Source organism: Lucilia sericata, unplaced genomic scaffold (genome assembly GCF_015586225.1).
Source record: "Lucilia sericata isolate MDLA Ls3-8-SP2 unplaced genomic scaffold, ASM1558622v1 Contig000625F_arrow, whole genome shotgun sequence".
NCBI classification, from domain to species: domain Eukaryota; kingdom Metazoa; phylum Arthropoda; class Insecta; order Diptera; family Calliphoridae; genus Lucilia; species Lucilia sericata.
In genome coordinates this window covers 100,119-126,148 of record NW_023994631.1, presented here as the reverse complement: position 1 = coordinate 126,148, position 26,030 = coordinate 100,119, and the positions used below count along the sequence as shown (strand labels likewise).

Below are 26,030 nucleotides of genomic sequence, written 5' to 3'. Positions count from 1 at the left end.
AAATATGTGTAAAAAATCGTGGTTATTTGGTGGCAAATGATGCAAAGTTAAACAATGTTGACAACTTGTTTGTAAAAATTAGTATTAAAAGTGTTTTTTTTTAGAGGTTTATAAATGAAAATTTAATTATTTTTTATTATAAAAAGAAAAATTTGTTTATTTATAAATAAAATGCTGTATGTATATATACATATAATTAATTAAATATATATTGTATACAAATTAGAGAAATAAATAAATTATTTAAAAGAAAAAAAAGCACGCTTTAAAAACAAACATTGCTTTAAACAATATTATGGAAATACAACAACCAAAACCTAAAAATTGTTTAAAAATATGTCTAAAATTTGTATAGATATAAGTAGGTATTCTTCCTGCCCATATCAGCAGAATTAGTTATAACCTAATAACTAATGTTAGTTTTTTAAACTAAATTATACCGGGTTGGATCCAATCGCAATGTTAAACAAATACTTTTGAAAGTTTCCGATGATTCCGATTAGTAGTCTTTGAATCCGATATACTTTTTTATATCAGATTTGTGAACATATTTTATTCTATAGTAAAGTATTCCTAACGTTCTAGGAAAATAGCCTTAAGGGCCAGGATTCTATAATGGTATGATCCTGACAAAGTGTATAAATGTGACTAACCTTTTTAAGAAACTTATTAGGTATACCATGTGATTTTATAACACATCCCGGTACTAATACCGAATTATCCTATTATATAAAATATAACGACTATAGGTTAATCATGGACCTTTCACTAAATTTTTATTATTTTAAAGTTATAGTAGCATCTAAACATTTACATAATACCTATGTAAATATGTATTTACGAGAAATCATAGCCTTTTTTTAAAAACAATTTAAATAAAAAATTTAAATAAAAAAATAAAAAATTTCCTTTATCTATATTATTTTCCTATAGGTCTACAGAAGACGTATCACCACCGAACTTTTCAGAACGGAACAGTGGCTACTATGAACGCAATTCTCGTTTAGTTTCTGAAACTGATTCCTATCTAAGGCGTTCAAATAACAATAGTTATCAAAGTAGTAGCAGTAGCAATACAAATAATAATAGCAACAGTAGTAGCAGTAGTAGTAATAATAATAGTTCTACAAATAATCCAGATAATAGAAGTCGAACAAGAGATAAATTATATAGAAATGGTCCTAACGCTGCGGGAGTGTCAACAACAATTACATCTGGTTCTTCAGCAGCAACATTGTTAAGTGAAAGGTAAGTTTGTGCAACTAAAGCAAACTCTTACAACATAAAAAAACAACAAAAAAGAAATTCAAAATAATCAAAAATTCAAGTTGATAAAAGAAAGAAATAGTTCAATAATAAACAGTTTTTTGCTAAAAAAAATTGTAATTTCAATATTTGCGCTATGTTTATTAGAACCTCAACTGGCGCTAGCAGCAACAAAATCAATAATAGCCGTGTACCGCCTACGTCATGGTACGAAGCTGCTGCGACGTATACAAACGGTCCTGGTGGCAGTGGCAATGCCGACGTCTCAGCAGCAAAAATCAATCACTATCAAACTGCCGCCTCAACAGAATTACAAACAGCAGCAGCAACAACAAATTCCACCACAACCTCATCCTACACCGCATATTCCTACGCTTCATCACCTGCCCACAACAACAACAACAATCAGAACCACAATACAGCATCCGGGACGACGACGACGTCGTCATCATCACGCAATTCAACGTTTTACGGCAAAGATACAGACAAAGATTCCGAAGCGAATTTGTCCACAACGCCGCCGTTGTTAAATAAAAATAAACAGAAACTTTTAAAATCTTCATCGTTACGTAGTGGTTCATCATCACCGACAGCATCATCCACAACAACGACGTTTATAGGTGGAGTATCAGGCGCTGGGTTGGCTACAATGACTTCGTCCTCGTCAACTGCAGCCTCTGCGTCGTCATCAGCGTCGTCCTCGTCACTATCATCGACCTCTAACAATAATATTAATATTAATAGCAGAAGTAACCAAACGGCAAATAATAGTTGTAGTAGCGTTAGTAGTACAATCAATAGTAGTAATACAAATACAAATAATAATAATAATAGTTTAAGCGGCAACAGTAGTAGTGTAACCAATACAGATAACACACATAGTGGCAGTGGAAGTGGCAACGTAAGCGGGATTTTAAATGCCGCCGCGTTGGCAGCTGCTGCTTCAAAAGGTGGTTCTTCGTCAAATGAGGGCCATAAAAATCATAGTAGTAGTGGTGGTATTGCAAATTCCTCGTCTAATGCATCTGCCTCTGGTAACACATCTTCCAATAATCCATCAACATCCGCCTCGCATCATACATCGCGTTCGGCGGCGCATGCGCATTTTCATGGACGCAGCACTACTTCATCAAGCCGTTCGCATTCCCGTTCTCCGAGTAGCTATAGTTCGTCTCACAGCTCTTCGTCATCTTCCTCTTCAACCGCCTCGTCACATTCACACGCCTCCAGTCCGGTGGGCGGCCGAGATGTGGAAACCTCATCTATAACCCACGTATCGAGCAGCCGATCTGGATCGCGTAGTTTACAATCGGCTGTTGCAGTGCCGGGTACATCGTCGACCGGCCTAAATCATCCCAGTGGCTCAAATGTTTGTGGCAGTAGTAGTAGCAGTACAAGTTCAACTAGCTCTGGTACACCTACTGGCAACCCTGTTGTACATTCCGAAGATAATCGTCCCCTGGCGATACGTGTCCGCAATTTACCCGCCCGTTCCTCGGACACATCTCTTAAGGATGGCCTTTTTCACGAGTACAAGAAGCATGGAAAAGTGACGTGGGTCAAGGTGGTGGGCCAAAACGCGGAACGTTACGCTTTGGTGTGTTTCAAAAAACCCGAAGATGTGGAAAAAGCTTTAGAGGTATCTCATGATAAATTATTTTTTGGCTGTAAAATCGAGGTAGAACCATACCAGGGCTACGATGTCGAAGACAACGAGTTTCGCCCCTACGAAGCCGAACTGGACGAATACCATCCAAAATCAACGCGTACCTTGTTCATTGGTAATTTGGAGAAGGAGATCACGTCCAATGAGTTGAGACAACATTTCGAATGCTTTGGCGAAATCATTGAAATCGACATTAAAAAGCAGGGCATGTCTGCTTATGCATTCTGTCAGTATTCCGATATTGTATCTGTGGTGAAGGCCATGCGCAAAATGGATGGAGAACATTTGGGTAACAACCGCATCAAATTGGGTTTCGGCAAATCAATGCCTACCAATTGCGTTTGGATTGATGGTATTGGAGAAAAGATCTCTGAGTCGCATTTGCAATCTCAATTTTCGAGATATGGCGCGGTCAGCAAAGTTGTGGTGGATCGCCAAAGGCAATTGGCATTGGTGTTGTATGAACAGATACAATACGCACAGACGGCAGTGAAAGAGATGCGAGGAGCCACCTTAAGAGGTCGTAAACTTCAAGTGGACTTTGCGTCAAGGGAATGTCAAGATGCGTTTTATGAGAAGCTTGAAAAACAAAGTGCTGGTAAGGAAAATAAACTATATTAATCGTGTAAAAAATAAACTACATATTATTTTTACTTTAGGATCGCGTTTTAATCGCTATGAATCGCAGTCACGATCCCGTGCTTCGTCATTTAGTCGTCACCAGAATTCAAATGATGGCTGTTCACCTGGTAACACTCCGGGTAGCAGCAGTAGTAGCAGTGCCGGTGTACCACCGTCAGCACCAGCTCTATCTTCTGCCATAGTAACGGGATCATCTGCTCTCTCTAATGCCGCCAGTGGCAATACTCTAGCCTCAGTAGTGGGACAGGCATCCGGCAATACAACGCCCGCACGTAGTCGTGGTTCTCGAAGTTCTAGACACACAATGGATTACGAGTATCTAGATACACGTAGATTTCGTTCCTGTGATGAATATAGTCAGGGTTCTGCAACATCGCACGATGAAGACAACTCGGCTGTTAATCATCCGTCATCCAATACGAACTCGTACAGTGGTATTGGTCTACGGTCCGATTCACCTCTACTTTCACGACTGGGTCCTATTGTTAATACTAGTGGCAAAGAATCCAGTAGTGAAATGTTGGAGTTGGCTTTAAGCCGTCGTCGTTGTGATAAAAGTCCCAAAGGTAATACATATACAGTTTATAATATTGGGAACATTAATTCAAATGATGATTCTCAATTTGTAGGTGATATACGTTTATTTCAAAAAGAACGTGCTGTTCTGCTGGAACAACTTGAAGAATGCCCGTCCAGTGGTGATGAGAGTATAGTGAGTCCCCGTAAACGCATTAAAATTGATCATCATTCCATTAACTCCTCAAGTGGATTGGTAAGTGTCAGAAAGAAATAAAATTACACTTTCCCGTTTTTAAAAAATTATCAAAAATATATTATTTAACATTTTAGGTACAATCTCACTCGATGGATGAACAACAACCACAACATAAAAACTCAAACTGTGATTACTTATTAAATGATCCAATGCACCGTAAAAGTGAGGTTAGACGGCTGTCTGAATGCAATAACAGTCTCAACAAGTACCCAACACCTCAGCAAAATCACCATCACTCTCATCATGCGGTACCACCACCGCCACCTCATCATCACCATCATCAACAACAGCTAAGTCGTCGACCGTCCATTGATTTTATGGCGACAAGTGGCGGTGGTGGTGTGGCAGGTGGCGTAAGCAGCTTGTCAACACGTCATAACAGTACTAGTAGTTCAAACAGTGATCATCACCCGCCACCTCATCAGTCTTCTTCGTCATCATCTTCTTTGGCATGTAAACGGCGACGTGTTATTGGTAGCAGCAGTAATGCAATTGTTACGTCAAGTTCTATGTTGTCGGGTTCTACTGGCGGCAATTCAAACTTGTCCTCGTTTGGTAATGATGATTGCCATCATCATACATCGAGAGGTCGTGGTCACCAATTACATTCCCATCATTCGCATGAGGCTAGTGGGGGCGAAAGTGCGGATGGTTCACGACCGGGTACTCCCTTATGCGATGAGCGTCCCGAAGTTTTGCCTAGTGAACCCAGACGTGTTCCGCGCGAAAGACCACGAGAACCAATGGTATTGCCTTTGCCAAAGTTCGGTATACAATTCTTTCATCAGTACCGAAACAGCATTGCGGCAGGAAATACACCGATCTACCATCATATTGGCAGCAGTTTTACAAGTTCTTCTGCTGCTGGTGGAATGGGTGGAAGCAACAACTCGGGAAGCTCACATTCGCTGTCAAACAGCATTCTCAATCGAGGGGAAGGGGGTATTAGTAATAGTAGTCATTCTAGTCTTAGTCATAGTTCTGCAACGATAACTCCAGCATCGACGGCACCCACAGGAACGTCATCTGGGGGTTGTTACCTACCAAGTCCATCGACTCGTTATACTCCTCATTGGCGACCACATCATCATCAGCACCACCACCATAATCAACAACACGGTGGCGCTCATCATGGTCCTTCGGGAGGAGCGACTCCATCGTCATCATCATCCATGGTTAGCCCTATGAGATCACGTTCTCTAAGTTCGAATTCCAGCGATTCTGATGTTCCTGGACAATCATCAACCGGTAGTCCCTCGTTAGAAGAACGCATACGTACGTTGGATGAAATGTACGAACGTTGGTCAGGGGGAGGTACGAGCAGCAGCAACATAGCAGTCGGATCTAATGTAGTTAAGCGTCACGATTTTAACCACACACCGCCAACATGGCAACATCATCGTTCCAATTCGCAATCAGATTCGCATCATAGCAGTAACAGTGATGTAAGGTCCAACGCCACACCCTCAACACCTGCCAGTCGCCCCAAATTTCTTGACATCGATGTCAATGAGATGCAACCTTCGGACATTGTCAAATCGGTTTTGGCGAAAAAATCGATATTCGATGATGATTTACAAAGGTTAAAGAAAAACCATTGGTATGAACCAAGTTCGGATTCCTCACAACTAACTAAGGCTATTATGGGAGTTTGCACCTCACCGGGTTTACCAAATCTACAGGCTACAAAAACACCTGTGGTAGGATGTACTACAAGTTTAACAGGATCAGGAGCTGTGAGCTCGTTAAATAAACCATCCGGTGCTCTGTTGCAACGTTTAAGCAGTTTATCGCCTATGAACTCACCACAAGCCTCAATGTCACCCTACAATAGTCCTTCACCATCGCCTTCTGTAACCCTTAGCAGTGTAACATTGGTCTCGAATACCACTATGACAAAGGTGACAGGAATAAGTAGCTGCGGTGGTAACCCCGGCTCGCAAACTCCTAGCGCTACAGCAGCCCTTTCAACATCACCAGCTGCAAGTGGAGGGACAAAATGCCTGCAATATCCCTTCCCCACGCATCCACCATTACCAAATACAGCTGCTCCAGTGCAAAGTGCGCAACCAATACCTCCACCTCCGGCCGAAAGTTCGAAGCCTTGTATAGCTCAACCGCCTTTACCTCCAATGGAGGTATTACAACCACCTCAACCGCCAGCAACGTCGCCCACATCTTCCGCGATGACATCTGGATCATCCACAAAGCCAAAGACCTCAGCTCTTTCTAAAAGTTTAAGTGTACCGCCACCGCCACCATCGACGGCAACGACGGAATCACGAATTTTCACCAAATCAGTATCAGTTCCTGGCAGTACAAACTTGGGGACAGTAAAATCCACTGCTGATGCTTCGGCGGTGAGTCTCACAGCTGCTCCTCATTTAGAACAAAACCAACCTCAACAAACAACAACCGGTAGTAGTTCCTTACACCCCTCAAAGTCTCACAACAAAGAAGACAAAGAAGATACAATTGTAAAACCTCCTAGCCACACTTCGTCCTCTTCCACCTCCACCTCCGATAACGTGGTTAAACGAGGTGAGAAATCGCACAAACACAATCATCGCAGCAGTGAAGATAAGAAATCATCGAAAAATGATAGAAGAAAAAACTCGAACTCTTCACAATCACACTTATCGCAAGCATCTGCAGCCGAGTCGAGTGATGCCGATGAACATGACAGCAAAAAAGAACGCAAGGAGCGACAGGAGCGGCGCGAAAAAGAGCTCCGGAAGCAACAAGAACGCGAGGAACGTGAACGTGAAGAAAGAGAACGAGAAGAACGTGAACGAGAAGAAAAAGAAAGGCTGGAAAGAGAACGGCTGGAGGCTGAACGACTCGAGAAAGAACGACTAGAAAAAGAAAGAGTAGAAAGGGAGCGTTTAGAAAAGGAAGAACGTGAGCGCGTTCAACGAGAAAAAGAACGCTTGCGAAAAGAAGAAGAGCAAAGGGCAAAAGAAGAACGTGAACGTAAAGAAAGAGAGGAAAAGGAGCGTAAACTCAATGAGCAGAGAGAACGTGAAGAAAATGAAAGAAGAGAACGCGAAGAAGCCGAACGTCGCGAGCGCGAAGAACGTGAAGAACAATTGCGTAAAGAACGAAAAGAGAGAGAAGAACTTGAACAAAAAGAGAAAGAGAAACTTGAAAGGCAACGTATGCGCGAAGAAAAAGATCGTGAACGTAAAACGCAGGAAGAAGCCAATACTGAACATAAACGTGATATTAATCTTCTAAAAGAACATCAACGACGCAAAGAAAATGCAGCCAGTCAAAACCAAGCGAAAACTGGTAATGACATGGGTAATGCCACAAGTCAAAGCGCTCATGAATTCTTTCGCCAAGGTGAAACAGAACGCCAAAACAATAAGGAGAACTCCACAGAAGAATCTCCATCTTTGGATACAGCTTCTGCAAGTAGTAAACACAAAAATCGTAAAACTTCACGTAATACGTCGCCAGTGAGACATCCAAAACGCAGACTTAGTTCCCAGGACAGTAATGCCAGTAATAGTGCTGCTTCGGCGGCATATGCTCACACAGACGATCATGCCAAACGTATGCGTATAGATTTACAAACGAATGCAAACCAGCCTCAAACACCGGTCAATAATCACAACGCTGTAAATAATACCATTAATGAGAGACGCGATTCTAAAGAACACCATGCTAAGGAACGTAGCAATAAACATAATCGCGTGGCATCATCGGGACACAAGCCGGGCAATATTGTAAATCAAACCAATGAAAAAGAACACAATACAAAACATCATCGTAGTAAGCATCACCATAAAGCCCAAGCAACAAGTCAAGGAACTAGTGAATCAAGCGATGTTAATCTGTCTAAACCAGAAACGGAACAAGTATCATCCAACTGCATGACTAAAACAGAAGATGAGCAACAAAATACTGACCATGACATGGATCTCAAGCCTAAGATTCCTCCTTTACTTTCCTCGGACGAGGAAGAAGTCTCTGAAACTCCTAGTACGGCAACTCAACATCATAATAAAAACGTTTCAGGTAATCATAAACATAGAGATCATGGCAGCGGTCATCACAGTCGACATAAGAGTAACAAACGTGAACGTGAGCATCACCGCGAGAAAAAGAGACATTCCTCATCGGCAGGAACTCCAAATTCAGCAAATGCAAATGAATTAGTGCCTTCTACGCCTCCTTCCGCAAATTGCAATGTTACCGATGAGGAAACAATGCCACCAGCTGGAAACCAATTGGCTCACAGACGAACATCTGGGCATGGTACAGGCTTCGATATTAATGCAAAAAGCAAACATGATGTGTCTGATAGGAAAATGTCTCGATGTTCGGAAGATGGTAGTGGCGTACAACCACAGACCCCCTCACACCGTCAAAACAACTTAAATAAAAGTACACCTCAATCTTCGTCGAGGAGAGTGCTGCTTAGCTCAGCCGAAGACACTGACGGTGGTGGTGGTGGTGTTGCTGGCATGGGTGCCGATGATGACGACGATTCCGATAATCGACAACATTCAATATTTGATATACCCGATGACGGGCCCTATGTCTCCATGTATGACAAAGTAAAGGCAAGATCATGTAAAAACATGCAAAAGCAAGAGGAGGAAAAGAAAATAAAAGCTAAATTTTCCCAACTTAAACAATCGCGAGCCAAACGTGAGGAAAAGAAAAGATCCACAAGCTATGATGGTGACTCTGACTCAGATTTCGATGGGGCAAGCAGTGAACATCAGAAACAACACAATCGCAGTGGAGGCTCTTATAAAATGCTTACCGGTGGTTTATCGTCAACTGATGATGAACAAGATATGGAAGCTGGTGGTAAAACTCCAAGCCGAGACAGAAGACGTAGCTCGCAAGCATCTTCTTCAGCAAATTCCATACATCCAAATCGTGTGTGCTCGGATTCCGATGAAAATTCCGTTACCCAGAGACGCCTTAAATTGCAAGACAATCTCAGACGTTTATGTGACGATGGAGATGATACTTCTGAAGATGATTTAATAAGACGCCATAACAGTGGTCTGGCTAACAAACGTTTATTACATCATACATCTCGCATAGCTTCAGATTCTGAATCTCAATCCCAATCGGCAGTGGATATTAAACTAAAACAAGAGCCTTTAGAAACTTCCAACGATGGTACTACTACCCCTGTGCTGAAGCATTTGAAACAAAGAATTAAGAAAGAAGTTGATTGCATGGAAGTATCTGGTGAAACTGCTGATTTTAATGAGTTTAAGTTCAAGAGTCTAAGCTCGATGTGCTCATCTGCTGACGAGCAATCTAATATCAAGTCTGAAACTACTGGTGAACTTTTATCTGCTAATGAAATTAAGAAAGAATCTAAAGATTACTATGCCGATGAATATCTGCAATCAGAACAGAAATTCCACAAGTCTCCGATGGCGTCAGCTTCCCAACATTGTTCTCCGGAACAGGCAAAAATAAAGAAGCACAAAAAGAGCAAGAAACGTCAGAAAACTCCTACCCAGGATTCGGTGGCTAAGGAACACATTTTGACAGATAATTTGGTCAAACATACACCTCAAGCTACTAATGCGGCCTTTTTGACTATTACCAATGATACGAAGAATAGCAAACTTTTAACATCGCCCTGCTATGATGCATTCGACGAACTGAAACGTGGAGACACATTGGTAACCCATACTTCTCCAGAACTGCAAATAACAGCAGAAAAGAAACGCCATAAGGAACGCAAGGAGAAGAAACGTGAAAAGCTAAGACACATGAGTGCTGATGTGGGTTCTGTGGCGGAATTGGATAAAATGGTTTACGAAAAAGAGAAACATCGTTTAAAGAAATCGAAAAAATCCAAGAGTTTAGATGTAATGCGTCAAACTTCGACTACCACACCAAGTGCGGGCTCTACGGTTAATGTTCAAGAACAGCTAATGTCAACGGTACCAGCAGCATGCACACCTCAGCATAAGCAGCGTAGTGGTGGTGAAAAAATGGAAGATATATTTGGTCCAATTTCGGACGAGGACGACGAAGATCTATCAGATAGCGATATTGGAGGTAGAGATTTGAATTGCATTACCAATCGCAATAACTCGTCATCAAACATGCCAGGACCAATCGTATCTGCAGCTCTAAATCCTTATAAGCAAGAACCACTGACGCCGAAATCTCATACAGTAGAAGAGAATGAGGAAAATAAGCAAAAGCTTACATGTAACACGCTAATTGGAGCTTCGGCACATTTAGAACGGGTTGCGGAAAGGCAACATCGCAAGGAAAAGCGAGAAAAGAAACGCAAAGAACGTGAAAAGTCACGCAGCTCTGAACAAAATCAATCTATCGGCTTTATGCCGTCCCCAGCAGTGTCAACAGCTAAACCAATGGAAGACGAAAACAGTGTGGATTTAGATGCAGCCGGCCGAGCTTTGGAAGCTCAGCTTATGGAAGACTCGGATAATAAAACTGTTGAAGATGCAACACCGTCTACAGCCAACACATACCGCAGTGATATGACGGATGTTTTCCTCTTCTCGGACTGCGATGAGAATTCACTAGAAATGTCTTCCACGAATAAACATGAGAAAAAGGAAATTGAAAAGGAGCACACCACTAGCGTTGGATGTAAAAATAAAGAGAAAAAGAAAAAGAAGAAGCGGTCCAAAGAGGAGAAGCAATTGCATCATCAGAGACGTGAATCTTCTTCATCGAATGCCTCACAGTTGGCGTCAACAATGGTGGCTCCTTCTACATCCACTACCACAAAGCTAACAATCGATGTACAAGCTGCGACAAAGCATGCTCAAAAGTCAACAGAAGAACCTTTACCAAGCTCGTCTTCACCTCTGTGCAAACCGTCACCTTCATTGCCATGTCTCATAGGAGACGACGATGATGACTTAAATGCATTACAGGGAACTAAATCAACACCAAATACATCCTTAACAAATGTTACCAGTTCAATGTGCACAACACCTAATCGTTCTTCCTCCAAAGATATGCTCACATTGTCGCCACACATGAAAGATAAACAAATGATAAGTCCTATACCAAAGACACCCACGATAAATAGCACTAGTTGTCTTAATACATCAGAGAATTTGAATAAGGTTGAAGTAACGACACCAAGCACTCCCACTTCATCAATGGTGGGCACGGCTGATAATGCTAACACAAATTTGAATACAACTCCAACGTCTTCCACTGCTGCAGCGGCCAAAATCCTCAATAAATCTAATGATTCATCTGCAAGTTCGAATATAATGGATTCGCCCACTTCATCTTTGCATACCACGCAACAAAAGAAAAAACCAGAAATATTTATACCTGGATTTGATGGCGAAATTGATGAACGCATTAGTGAATCAGCTGTACAGTCAATATCCGCTGAATTCAATCCTCCTCTAGATCCCATGGCCGATGAACCGAAAATACCCGTAGAATCGCCACCTGATGCTTCGAAATTAGAAAAACTTGAGGAATCGAAGTCAAGGGTAACAATATCGCAAGAGGAAACTGAAAGTGCTGTTTCGGCCTTGCTGGGAGAAAGCTTTGGCAATTCCTCAGCCGATTATTCATTCAATGATGACGATGATGGTATGGATGATTTAAATAATGCCATCACAGATCCTGAACCAGTTATGGCACCAGGTGAGCCCGACGAAGAGGCCGCCTTGGCAGCAAAAGCTATTGAATGCGAAGTGGCCAGTTCGGCCATTACAGATACGGTCGAAGAGGACACTGAAGAGGTATGCAAAGCTATACAAAGTTTAAGACAAGAAGAGCTTGACATCAAAGCCGATACACCACAGTCAGTGAGAGATTTACAAATCGACACCGATACCGAGGAGAATGTGGACGAAGCCGATAGCAGTGGTAGTCATAGTTTAAAAATAGATGAAACTGCACAGTCCAACAATAGTTCAACTGCTTCGGACAAAGCCAACACAACAGCAAATCAGACTGTGGATGAGCCAGCGCAACCATCCACCACAGAAACTGAGGTAAAAACTGAACCTAAGCCGTCAGTTATAACAAAAGTAGAGTCTCCGATTAAGACACAACCCAACAATCGCTCTACTAATGAACCAAAAATAGAACCTCCAACCATAAGTAAACAAGATCAGCCTGCAGTACAACCAGTACAGGCTGTAATGTCGCCAGCAACATTGGAAGTATCTGTACCATCGACCGTATCAACATCTACAGTCGTCTCGAGCTCTAGTATGTCGACATCAATGAATACAACTACCTTAGCAGGTGGTGTCAGTATGTCTTACACTTCTACGCCGATTAAGACTTCCATAACGTTTGCACCCACTTCTACTAGTTCATCAACACCGAAACAAACACATTTGCTAACAGGAAAATCAATTACTTCATCCACTTCTCCTGCTGGTTATGTCATGCAACCACCTACCATAACAATACCAGAACCTTCGACACACTTTGTTGTACCACAATTAGTGCTGTCACCTAGAGGAGTTGTTACTACTGCTCATCACAACGACTCATCCTCGTCCTCCTCAGCTTCAGTGCATTCACCAAGTGGACATCACATGCCACCGCAATCGCCGGTGGGTGCTACTTATCTAATGGGTGTAAGAGCACAATCACCTCATAGCCCTAGACAGCATACGTCTCGAGGTAATACACCAACACCCAGACAGCCTAGTCCTCACACCCCAACACCCACACCACCACCGATTGCAGTAACACCTCAACATCAGCAACAGCAAAACTTACTAATACAGAGAACGGTGCAGCAGCATCAACAAAACTTAATGTCACCACCCTCTCAGGGGCATGTTTCACAAAATAACAGCCCATTGGCAAGTCCCACATTGCAGCAACGTCAAATTGCTCAAGGCGTAGCAATGCATAAGGTAACACCCCAGCAACAACAGCCATCCCCGAATGCTCCTGACCAACATATGATTAAAATAAATAACTATTCAACGCCACCATCACAAACACTGAATATGGTGAATATACGCATACCGCCGGCGTCACCACAACAACATGGTCAACAGCCATCTCCACAGCAGATGAGTCATGGTAAAACTGTTAATGATCAACAGCAGCAACAACATGTACCAATGGGTCAACATATACTACCTATCTCGGTGCAAAAAATGCCTCCTGTACCGACACACCCCACAATAATCAGTAAAGTTGTGACTGTAACACCACAACAGGCTCAGCAATCAATGATGCAACCTGGTCCAGGTGGTAATATGTATTCGCCTTCTTCAACTGGTGGCAGTGGTGCAAATCAGTCAAGACAATCTTCACAGGTTTTACAAGTTGGTGGTAAAACTTTGCATCAGCAACAATCGCCTCAAATGCAGTTTATGCAACAACAACAACAGCAGCGTCAACAGCAACATATAATGCAAATGCAACAACAACAAATAATGCATCAACAGCAAAAGCTGCCACAGCAACAACAAACATCAATGTTAGCTCAAACACAAACACAGCAGCAACAGCAACAACAACAGCATCATCAACATCAGCAACAACAGCCTCAACATCAGCAACAACAGTCTCAACATAATTTTGTTGTCACGCAACAACGAAATCTCCCTTCACCCCAACAAATGCAACAACAACAACAGTCACATAATGCCCAGCAACTGAAAGTACAATATCAGCAACATCAAATGTTGGCTCCTTCGCAACAGTCTCCAACCCAACAACAACAACAACAACAAACAAATGTTATACAAAATACAACGTTGCCGCAAAGATTTTTGGTGCAGCAACACATTGTTGGTTTACCACCACAACAGCAGCAACAACACTCTAGCGCACATCAGCAACCACAGACAAATTCCTCACCGAATCAACTACAAAATTCAAGTACACAACAACAAAAACCAAATGCAATCTTTGGAAAGCATCAACAACAACAGCAGCAGCAACAACATCATCTTTTGCAGCAAAGACAACAATCACCATCACCACATAGACTGTTACAACAACAGCCGGAAATTATAAAAGAATCTCCTCGAGTCATTATGGCGACAAATCAATCCGTACAACAAAGTGAGCCACTAGCAACGACACCTGTTGTTTCGAAACCAAATGTTGACAAGCAAAGTTGCTCTCCCACTACATCAACGGCGCCAGGAAACAAGCCTACTGAAGTAGTATCGGTTATAAGAACACCGACACCTACAACAACAGCAACGTCACCAATAATCTCGTCACACCCGCCAAATACTACAATGGCGTCTAATAAAGAATCAGCTACAACAACTGCTGCTGCGAACACCTCACGTTCTGCACCCTTAACCGAGGAGAATGTGATAAAAATTTCACCACCAAAACATGATGAAATCGAACAAGATTCTAAAGAAGACAGTGACTATTGGTCGGCAAAGGAATTGAATGTGGTTGAAACAAATAACACCTCTAATTCCAATGCAAATGCTATGAGTACGGTCATCAAAAAGAATGAATCCGTTAACTCTACGGAAGCAAGTGTTTCAGCATCAGCAAGTTCAACACAACCATCTAATACTAAAGAACAAGAAACTAAAACTTTCCAAACGCAACTAAATAAAGTTGAGAACAAACCTTCCACTCATCAAACGGCAAAGAGTGATGTTGGCACTGTTACTGCTGCGGAATCACAAGGTAACTCGACAGCAAATATAGTACCTACAACTAATACCACCAGCTACTCCCAATCTCAATCTGGTAATGTAACAACAGACCATGATACCGAAGACGAAACAGAAACTCAACAAATGCCAGCATTTGAGCAGGTACCAATACAAGGCAGACCTAGTACTAGAGGTACAGGTGCTAAACGTGGACGTCAACCTAGGGGTGGCAAGAAAGGAGCTGTTACTAATATCAGCAATACCCCAATAAATACCAATGTTAACACACAGCAGTTACAAACAGAATTGGGCGCTGCAGCTGGTGTACAGACTCGTTTGCGTAAACCAAATACTGCAACACCAGCTACCCGTGGACGCAAGGGTAGACCACCCAGGAATTTGTTGTTACAGCAACAACAACAATTGCAACAGCAACATCAACACCATGAACAGTCAACAGCGACACCTCAAACATCACCTCCAAATAGTACACCGTCCACAACGTCATCAAATGTATCCTTAGTGACAAATGCTCCGGTGCTAACTGCAGCTGAAAAGAAAGCACGTAGTCAAGCGGCAGCAGCTGCTGCAGCCTTAGCTTCACTATCTGAAAGTAATCAACAGCAACAACAACAAGATGTTTATGAATTTCACGATGAATCGGGTGATGAAGCTAAAACAACAACAACAGCTACACTTTCTACCACCACAACAACATCAACTACAACTTCTACAGTCAGTAGTGATCATCGGCCACGCTTGATTTTGACCATCAAAAGTCCAGCTCCAGGTTCAACTCCTTTAGTTAAAGCTTCTGAGAAAGCGGTAAACATAGAACCAACCACTGTGAAACCTCTTAGCGAACCAACAACAACAACAGCTCAACAGTCTGGCGGTTTGCCAGATAATTTAGCAAATATTACACAGTCTGCTATACAACCAGCAAATCAAAGCGCAGAACCTACTGTAGCGGAATTAGCTGCTGCAGCCAATACACGCAAATCACGTCGTTTATTGGAAAAGGATCGTAGCACAATTGATGATATAATTGAGGATGTGGTTAGAAATACTGCTACTAATGCTGCTGGCGGTAATGCTGTAGCATTAGCAGCCACCGCAACGAATGTTTTAGCGAATACTCTTCCCAAAGGAGCTCAAACACCGCCACGACGTTCTGGACGCAATTCTGGCCAATCGAAGCCTACAAAACCAGTTGAAGCTATACAAACTACATCAGCCCATCCTACTGGTAGACCTAGAAAGTCTAAGGATCGTAAGAATACCAATGAATTGGATATTGAGCAAACTCCTTCGCCTCAACCAAAACATTTAGTGCACGATATTAGCGATGTAGAAGATGCAAAATCTGTAAACACTCCACCGCCTGCCGATGTAATAAATGTACAGCCAACACAGCAGCAACAGCCACAACCCACTCAAGTTGCTGCTGGCAACATGTCGTCATTACAACAACCACTAACACCACAGCAAACTACATTAACTACTGCAACCTCAGCAAGTATACCACAACATCCCAAGAAGAAAGCTTTGGCAGCTGCAGAGATTGAATCTTATCAGTCTTCTAACACAACGACAACTGCAACAACAACACCTAATATACATTCTGCTTTGCCAGCTGGCGGTGTTCCCATGCTGAATACGGCCGCTCCGGCAACACAAAAAACTACTGGAGGTGCGGCAGATTCTGTAAATAAACCCTTAATAGATCCCGTCACCGGTGTTGTATCTGGATTGCAAATGCAACAGGCCAAAGAGGGCAATTTGCCATCAGCGACTGCTGCCTCCCAACCCTTACGTGGTCCCATGGATCCTAAGAAAATGATGCAAGCTGCAGCAGCGGCGGCAGCAGCAGAAAGTAATGCTCTCAATAGTAAATTACAAAATACATCCTCATTAACTGGGTCAGTTGCCTCTACTCCAATTACTGCTTTGACAAAACATCAACAACAACAAGTTGAGGGCGCCGCAGTCACTCAGTTGCCTGCTTCTACAGTTGCTACTGCTATGTTGAACAAATCAGTTAGTGTTGTGGTAAAAACTTCAACACTCTCACCTACACCAACACCACCACCTACAAATATTGGTATGCAACAACAACAACAACATTTGCAACAGTCACAGCAGCAGCAACAACATATTCAGCAACAACAGCACCAACATATTCAGCAACAGCAGCAAAGACAAGATATTGGAACTCCCCAGAAACAACCCATAATAATGCAACAACAGACAAGTTCTGTAATGCATGCCCAACATACTAACGTTCGTCCGCCAACCACTCTAAAAGCTCATGTTCTAAATAGTCAAAAATTGCAACAACAACAACAACAGCAGCAACAAACAAGTCACCAACAATATATGCAACAACAACAGCAACATCAAACACATCAAATTTTACAACAGCAACCAACAACAACCCAGTCGTCTGTTGGTGGAGCTCATGTTATACAAAATACCATTGTGCAAAGACCATCACTTGCAACAGCTAATCAGCAACAACAACAACAACAATTGCCACCAGCAAACAAACAGCTATTGGTCAATATACCAACAACAGCGGCCTCTCATACCAATGCTTTAAGTTCTCCACGACATCTTCCCCAACACACACAGCAGCAACCACCTCAGCCATTATCGTCATCACAACAGTCTTTGGTTATTAAGCAGGCTCATGACATGCATACACCACAAGTTCTACATGTGGTCAGTTCAAAAACGTCAGCGCCTACAACACAAACTAACAAACCTCTACAATCAGCATCCACGCTACATCAACACCAACCGCCCAATGCATCACCTCACCCATCCTATAACACTTACATACAAACACCAACTGCAGGAATTCATTCCAAACAACAACAACAGCTGCCTCAAAAACCAGTTGTTATACACCAACAAACCATTGGAGTACCGCAGAAAAGTTCGACAACACCTTTGGTTATGCCACCGGGAATTTTGGGTTTACCTTCCCATTCCGCAATGGTTATACAAACGAAAGCATCTGCTCCAGCCCAATCACCATCATCTTCAGCTTCTCCAGCAACTCCAGCAGCAGCTCATTTGCAACATGCAAATCAACATACACCTTCACCACCCTTACAGCCACCGCCGCCACAACATTTGGTTAAATCATCGAATAATCCCATGATTCATAGTTTACAAGCACAAGGGGTGTCACATGTCTTAAATGCTGTGGCCTCACCTTCACCTCCTTCAGCCGTTAAGCCAAATGCCCAACAATCTCAGTCGATAGCAACCAATGTGGGAGGTATGTTAAGCGGGGAAACCCTATTCAAATTATATGAGCATTTTATAATCTAATATTTACTTTTGAATTCTCTTCCCACAGCTTCTAGTTTGCGCACGGCCATACCAACAATTAGTCCACAAAGTCAAGCCCGTATAGGTTCCATATTGCTACCGGGAGGCATGCAAGTACCGCCACATTTTGAAACTAGTATGGTAAGTCTGAAAATTTGTAATTGAATATATTTTAGTGATAAAAAAATTTTGATATAAATATACATATATATTTGTGGACGCAGCATGATATTGCTACCTATGGTAGTGCTGTAACAGGCAGTGTACGTACTACACAAAGTCCTCCGCCAGCACACCAACAAGCTTCGCCTATAACACCGGTAAATGTTAATGAAAAAAAAAATATAAAAAGAGATTTTAATGCAGAATGTTTTTAGTTTAATTTTATTGATTAGTTTTTTATATTAAATTAAACTTTACTATTATATTTCTTTTTGCTACAGAGTGAAGCCTCATTCCCCGGAGGAATAGGTAGAGTGGGAGTGCCTACGCGTGAACACTTGATGATTTATCAGCAACTGTTGCGCCAACATGATCCTTTAAATCCGGCTGCTTTGCGAGAATACGATGAAAAGCTATTGGGCAGTAGTCCACCTTTAGAATTGAGAAGACCCGGCAGTGTACCAAGAACGGTAGCTGTACCTCATAGTCTACAAAGTCCACAAGATCGGGCAACTGGTAAATTATTATTATTAACTATTTTCACTAAAACACTTAACTTATCAATTGATTGTTAATTTATATTAGATTCTCCTCAAGTGGCGCAAGTTTATGTACACAATACACGCATTCCAGCCCATACGCATTATGATGTTACGGGTCGTGCTGGTGTTGCAACGCAACCCTCGCCCTATTATGATGCTTCAAGACAAATACCACTGGAACCGCCACCGGCTCATAGATCGGCTCCTGTACATAGTGTAGTCGCTCCACCACCACCCACAGTTGTTGTTCCCCATCCTACAGCCGGCAGCAGTAGTCCATTTATGCCTGCTGCTCCACCAGCAACTGCCGTTCAACCAACTCCATCTTCCGTGCCACCTACACATCATACCAAGCTATTGGAACGTGAAAGAGAGCAGCGTGAACGTGAACGTGAACAACAATTGTTGCGTGAAAAAGAACAAATTATGGTTAGAGCTGGTAAGTTGATAATTAACATTAAAATTCATCTATTCATCTATTAAACAATAAATATCTTTATTAATTTCCCTCACAGGAGCTGATGCCCATAATATGCAAGTGGCTACACCACCACCTCATCAACAGCCATCTCATCAATTACCACCCCATGGCCAACAACCACCACCTCCGCCTCAAGCGGATTCTTTGCTGACATTGCTACAACGTTATCCCGTTATGTGGCAGGGCCTATTGGCTTTGAAAACCGATCAGGCGGCTGTTCAAATGCATTTCGTTTTTGGTAATCCTCATGTAGCTCGTGCCTCATTGCCCTGCAATAGTGATGGCAGTACACCTCCGCTACGTATTGCCCAACGTATGCGTTTGGAACAGACCCAATTAGAAGGGGTTGCGAAAAAGATGCAGGTAATTATATAGTACATATAAAACAAAAATCCTTCCAAAGAGATCCAAATTTTCAATAATTCCAATAATTTAGCAAAATATGTTTATAAATAACAAAGATATGAGCAAAAATCCGAGACAACTTCTGAAAATTTCATCAAAAAAAGAAAATTTTTTTCATATTTTTGATAAAATAAGCAACAACAACATTGCTTATTGGAAAAAAACATATGTTTGATTGTGTGTTGGTTTCATTGCTTTGTGTATTTTGTGTTTTGTTTCGTTTCGTTTCGCGTTCTTGTTTGTTTTGTTTTGCTATTGCATCCGTATTCTCCATCAAATCAAGTTTTTTAAGATGTCTTGTTATAAAACTTAAAAAAATGACAATTTTAGCCATATTTGAGATCTTATAACAACGGGAAGACATATTCGTGTATAAAATCTGTTATGTCATCTGAAAGTCTATACTGTAGGCTTTAAAATAAAGGTTTAAACGCGTCTATCTGTCGTAATGTTTACTATTATGTTATAAGGCTTTAAATATGGCCAAAAATTTAGTTTTATTAGTTTTTACGACACGATATCTGAAAAATCTGATGTGATCAAGAAATTCTGATGACAGATTGGTATTTAGCACTGATCAAAGATGCTCAGTACTTTTGAAAATTATACTTCGGTCTCTGGGTTACAACATTAGGTCGAATATTCGATATTGTTTAAGAATTTCAATTTTCAAGCAAAACGTGTAAATTAAAACCTTGTTTATCATTTGTTTACTTTTTTTCCAGTTTGAAAATGAACATTGTATGTTGTTGGCTCTACCCTGTGGACGTGATCATGCCGATGTCCTGCAACAGTCTCGTAATCTACAATCCGGCTTCATAACCTATTTACAACAGAAAATGGCTGCTGGTATTGTTAATATACCCATGCCAGGAAGTGAACAAGCTGCTTATGTTGTGCACATATTTCCATCATGTGATTTTGCCAATGAAAATTTAGAAAAAGCGGCACCAGATCTTAAAAATCGTGTAGCCGACATAGCTCATCTATTAATAGTGATTGCTACGGTCTAAACTTGAATAATAAAATACCAGCTAAGACTTGAAAACATTAACAGAATTGACAACAATAAACCCCCCCCCACTGAAAAAAAAGAACTTTTATTAAAACCGGCTAAGACAAATATTAAAAAAAAAAAAAAAAACGAAAAGAAAATGGTGATGATATAAAGTAAAAAAGAAAAAGAACTTGTATTTTTAAATTAAAAATTCTGAAAAGAAACAAAGCATGATTTCATGCTTAACTTTATAAATAAATTAATAATCATTATAATAATAATAATAATAACAATAAAATAATGGACTAAATGTTAAATAATCTTAAAATAATACAACAACTAAAAACACACATAAAATTGTACTGTAGCAAAATCTTATAATTTTGAAAAGAAATTACAAATTAATTATATATATATATACTATTAATATTATTATAAAATAACACATAGCTAGATAATAAAAACTACACAAAAATGTAAAAATTTCTTTAATAGTAAAAAAAAAACAAAATTAACAAAAAAAAAATTAAAACCTTGTAATATACTTACACCGACACTATAACTACTCTACTCTATACATATTTATATTAAAAAAAAAAAAAAAACAAAAAAACTGAAGCAAAACTTGTGAAATATAAAGTGTTTTTTTTTATTAATAATTTATTAATTTTTTTTTATATATATAAAAAACTTGTATGAAATAATTATAAACTTAGTTTTCTATGTTTTATTTTAAACCTTTTGTTTTTTTTTATATAAGAAAAAATTTAACAAAAAGAAACAATCCTCCAACAGCTGTTATAAGTTGATGTTGAATTTTTTTTCTTTGTGAACTAATAATAATTTTTTTCCTTAGTTTTTAAAACGTTTTTATTTTTAATGTTAATCCAAATTAAAACAAAAAAAAAACCCTTTGCTCTATGAACTTTTTTTTTTTAGTTTTTAATTTTTTATTAGTATACATATGCTTAAACATAAAAATACAACTAAATATTATTTAAATATGTCTATATATGTATATTTTTTTTTATATGTATATTCTCGCTGATGTACGTTTAGTAAAATAATAATAAAAAAAAAAACAAAAACACATAATGAAAACAAAACAAACATAATTAATTTATTATTTTTTTGATCTCAATGAAAAATGAAAAAAATTAAAAAAAAAAAAATAATAATTATAATTATAACTATGTATGTATTTCCTATATAAAAACATAAATAGCAAAAGTAAACAAAACAAGGCAAAAACAAAAAACAATAGTTACAAACATATTTCAAATAAAATCTATAAGAAATTTTATTAACACAAAAACCATAACCCTTTGTGCAGTAAAACATTTAAGGAAACTTTTTTTTTTTGTTTATTTTTATAATAATGGGTGTAATATTTTCAAAAAAAAGATCAAATTTTTACTTTTAAAATAATAAGCAACTGAATATTTGTTTTTAAAAGGGGGTCAATGATTACTTTTAGATTTTTTTTCCTTATTAAGGTTAAACCTTATTTGTGTGAAAGTTTTTAAATGAAACTTGTTTAGGTTTTCAAAGCAGGAATAAGAATATTCCCCCTTATTCTGCATTTCGATTACGTTTACGCTTTCAGTTCCAAGAATACCATTTCGTTTTAATACTTTACGATTGTGTGTATTCTGTGCATTACGATCGTAGCTAGTTATTATGTCTATATAGGAAAATAAGCTGGCGGAAAGAACTCCTTATGCTTTATCTTTATTCTTTAACTAAAATACACTTATAATAACTAAAAACGAGTTATCTGCATAATAAAATCCTAACTTTAGTTATTGCCAAATTGTAATAATGGACTTAAGTTAACATATTGGATTCTTGGGTAAGTTTAAAGGTAACATTTCCAGTTTTTATCATAAAATTTATATTATGTTCGATTTTGTTTTATCAAAAATAACACTAGCCAACATATTTTTAAACCACAAAACAAAGCATACTTTTCTAAAGAGTTGAATTTCTTTAACACATGAGGTTTTAGAGATATTGTGTCATAAAAATTGATATATTAACGTTTTTGATTATATTTGAGTCGTTATAACAGTGGGAAGATAGTTAAACTTGTTTATATGCATATGTATGCTTCTTCGAGATATGCATATGCATGCTTCTTCAATATATGCATATGCATGCTTCTTCGAGTTATGCATATGTATGCTTCTTCGAGATATGTATATGCATGCTTGTTCGAGATATCTTAAGCTAAAGCTTGACACAACCATAAATGATGATCCATTATATGACAAACTTCTCTGTCATAATTTGTTATAGTTTTTCGCGTAAAATTACGTTTGAATTGTTCAAAAATCTCTTGTACTTGCGAAAATATCGTTCGATGAAGGCAATATCAATTTTTTTTGGAGATTTATAGCTGTATCATGCTTTTAGGTAAGATATCTTAAAGAATTATAAAGCTGTGACAGAGATAAAAACCTTTACAATATTGCACTTTCCCGGATGATGTCTTCCTGCTTGTATATAGTCTCCTACATGGCCAAAAACGGGATTTTTCAGTTTTTACTGCATGATATCTCAGAAACCGGATGTAATGTAGTAACTCTAAGACCAGATTTGGATTTAGCTATGTCAATCCTTTAGAAATGTATATTTCAGTGTCTGAGTTTTGACTTTTTTAAACAAAAACTTAGAATTTTTTTAAAATTTCTTAAAATTTTTGAGATTATTTTTTCAACTTGTAATTTTGAAATTGAAAAATGCAATAATTTTGAGCCACAATTAAACATTTTTGAATACAAATTAAAATTTTGCTTATATATGATCAAGATTCCCGTTTTTTTTTCAAATTGAAAGAAAATGTTTTTTTCGATTTGAAAGAAAATGTTTTCAAAACACAATATATTGAACATATAAATTTGAAAAATTTGTATAAGTTTTTTAAATGAATTTCTAACAACTTGTGCAATTGCTCCATTTCTAAACTGTTCGGTTTCGAATTTGTAAAAATTACATATTGAATTTCCGAAAAAAATTTGATTTTTAATAAAATTCAGGTTTTCTTAAAACAATTATAACGAATTGAAAATCTTTAAACAAAACTGAACGATTTTATAAAATACCATTTTTATAAACTAAAAAAAATATAGAATTTTATAAGAAAAACAAATTAGTTCGAAGTTTAAGTTTCTTTAAATGTTTTATTTGTTGCAAATCGCTAATTTTCTCAAGTGTTTAAATGTTTTTCTTTAAAGTTTAATTTAATTTGAAAAATCCCTAATGTGTATTTCCAATTTATTTAAAATAATTACAAAATATTATAAACTGACAGCCTTAGAAGCTTTTAATATATAAGTTTTGCTTTAAACTGGAAATATATCTATTTTATGTTTATTATAATTATTTTTATAAAAAAAAAAGAAAACTAAAGATTCTTTTTTGTTCTAACTAAACAAAACACTGCCAACAGCACAGAGAAAAAAAAAATAAAATTGGCTTAAGTTTAAATAAAAACATTAAAAAGCTAAATTCTATAGAATTTCTTAAAAATTTCAAATTTTTAAGTGAATTTTTTTTTCTTAATTTTTCTTTAATATAAAATATTTCTTTTTTGTTTATATATAAAGTACTTGCTATTTATTTTTTTATTTATGTCAAAAAAAAAACAAAATTAAATTTCAAATACTTTGTTTTTATTAAAAAAAAAATTAAACTTTAATAAAACATTTAACACACACAACAACCTTTAACTTTATATATTCTTTAAATACAAATTTAATTCAATAAAATTGTTATAAAAACCCACAACAAAATTTTTTAAACATAAAAAATAAAAAAAAAAACTTGTAATATATTAAATAATTAAATATAAAAAATAAAACTCTATACACTTAAAGTTATATATAAAATAAACAACAACAAAAAATAAACAAAAAATTGTATATAAACTTTATAACTATTTAAAACTCCTCTAATATTATTCCCTCTTTTAAGTTAAAGAAATATTTTAATTTAATATTTTTTTTTTTTTAAAAAAAAACTTCAACAAAAAAGTAGTAAACTAAAAAATAACATTTGTACAGCTTTTTTTAATTTAAAAACAAAACTATTAAACTACTATAATTATAATTATAAATATAAATATAAGTTGTATGTTGTAATTCTAAAATTCTAATTATAAACTAAACTAAATGTAAAATACAAATTAAAACTTATAAATATTATATAAACATCGTTAAATATATTGCTATAAACTATACAATAAAAACAACAAAAATTAATAATTAATAAAAAAGAAAAATTAAAAAAAAACAACCAACAAACTAGCAAGTTAATATTATTAATAATTATTAATTATATTATATATATATATTTAAAAAATAACAACTTTAATCATAATAAAGAAAAAAAAATTAATAATTTAAAACAAAAACAAAAGAAAAACTATATAAAAAAAAGAACCTTTACAAGTTAAGCATTATTAATTATTATAATTTTAATTTTTAAGTTGTATTATTAAACAAAATGAAAACAAATTAAACAAACAAACAAAAAAAAAAAGAGAAAATATTAAAAGAAATATAAAAAGTAAAAGGAATTTTATTTAATTTTTATTTTGAAATAAAAAGAAAGAATTCAATAAAAAAAATACATTTTCTGTTATCTTTTTTTCATATAAAAATAAACTAAATGATGAGTTTTTATTAAAGTAATTCTTTTCGAAGAAAAATATATGTGCCTTAGGTTTGGAACAATGTGATTCCCCTAAAAAGAAAACCTAAAATATCAAGTCATTGTAGAATATTGTGGTCCAAAGTGACACTAGTTCCTGAAGAGCTTTAGATTGGTATCAAATCTCGTAGTTTTATACCCTGTGATACTTCCCAGTTCGTTTCGGAACCGTTTTCCTAGCCACTTTTGTCAGTCGCTGCATTCTAGGACAATTTGCTCAATTGATTCTAGACTATAAACTAGACTTTAGTCTATTTTTTCTTTTTTTATAGGCTGGCCTATAATGTATGTAATTGAGTCTATACATCAGACTATAGTTTAGTCTATAGTCCAGTCTATAGTCTAGTCTATAGGATAGTCAATAGTGTAGTCTATAGTGTAGTCTATAGTCTAGTCTGTAGTCTAGTCTATAGTCTAATCTATGAACTAGTATATAGTCTA

At 37.7% G+C, this 26,030-nt stretch overlaps 1 protein-coding gene across 3 annotated transcripts in view; it reads left to right on the top strand.

Annotated features, from left to right (window-relative positions):
* The window catches only part of LOC119606808 (protein split ends), a 149,502-nt gene extending 128,031 nt beyond the window's left edge, over window positions 1–21,471 (top strand). For all 3 annotated transcript variants that reach the window (XM_037960413.1, XM_037960412.1, XM_037960414.1), the window contains 10 exons: window positions 934–1,248; window positions 1,414–3,530; window positions 3,592–4,140; window positions 4,204–4,346; window positions 4,424–18,236; window positions 18,318–18,430; window positions 18,733–18,967; window positions 19,037–19,432; window positions 19,509–19,837; window positions 20,605–21,471. In XM_037960413.1, coding sequence (XP_037816341.1) covers window positions 934–1,248; window positions 1,414–3,530; window positions 3,592–4,140; window positions 4,204–4,346; window positions 4,424–18,236; window positions 18,318–18,430; window positions 18,733–18,967; window positions 19,037–19,432; window positions 19,509–19,837; window positions 20,605–20,892 — 18,298 coding nt within the window. In that variant the 3' untranslated portion in view covers window positions 20,893–21,471. The remainder of the gene's footprint in view (window positions 1–933; window positions 1,249–1,413; window positions 3,531–3,591; window positions 4,141–4,203; window positions 4,347–4,423; window positions 18,237–18,317; window positions 18,431–18,732; window positions 18,968–19,036; window positions 19,433–19,508; window positions 19,838–20,604) is intronic.
* The last annotated feature ends 4,559 nt before the right edge of the window (window positions 21,472–26,030 follow it).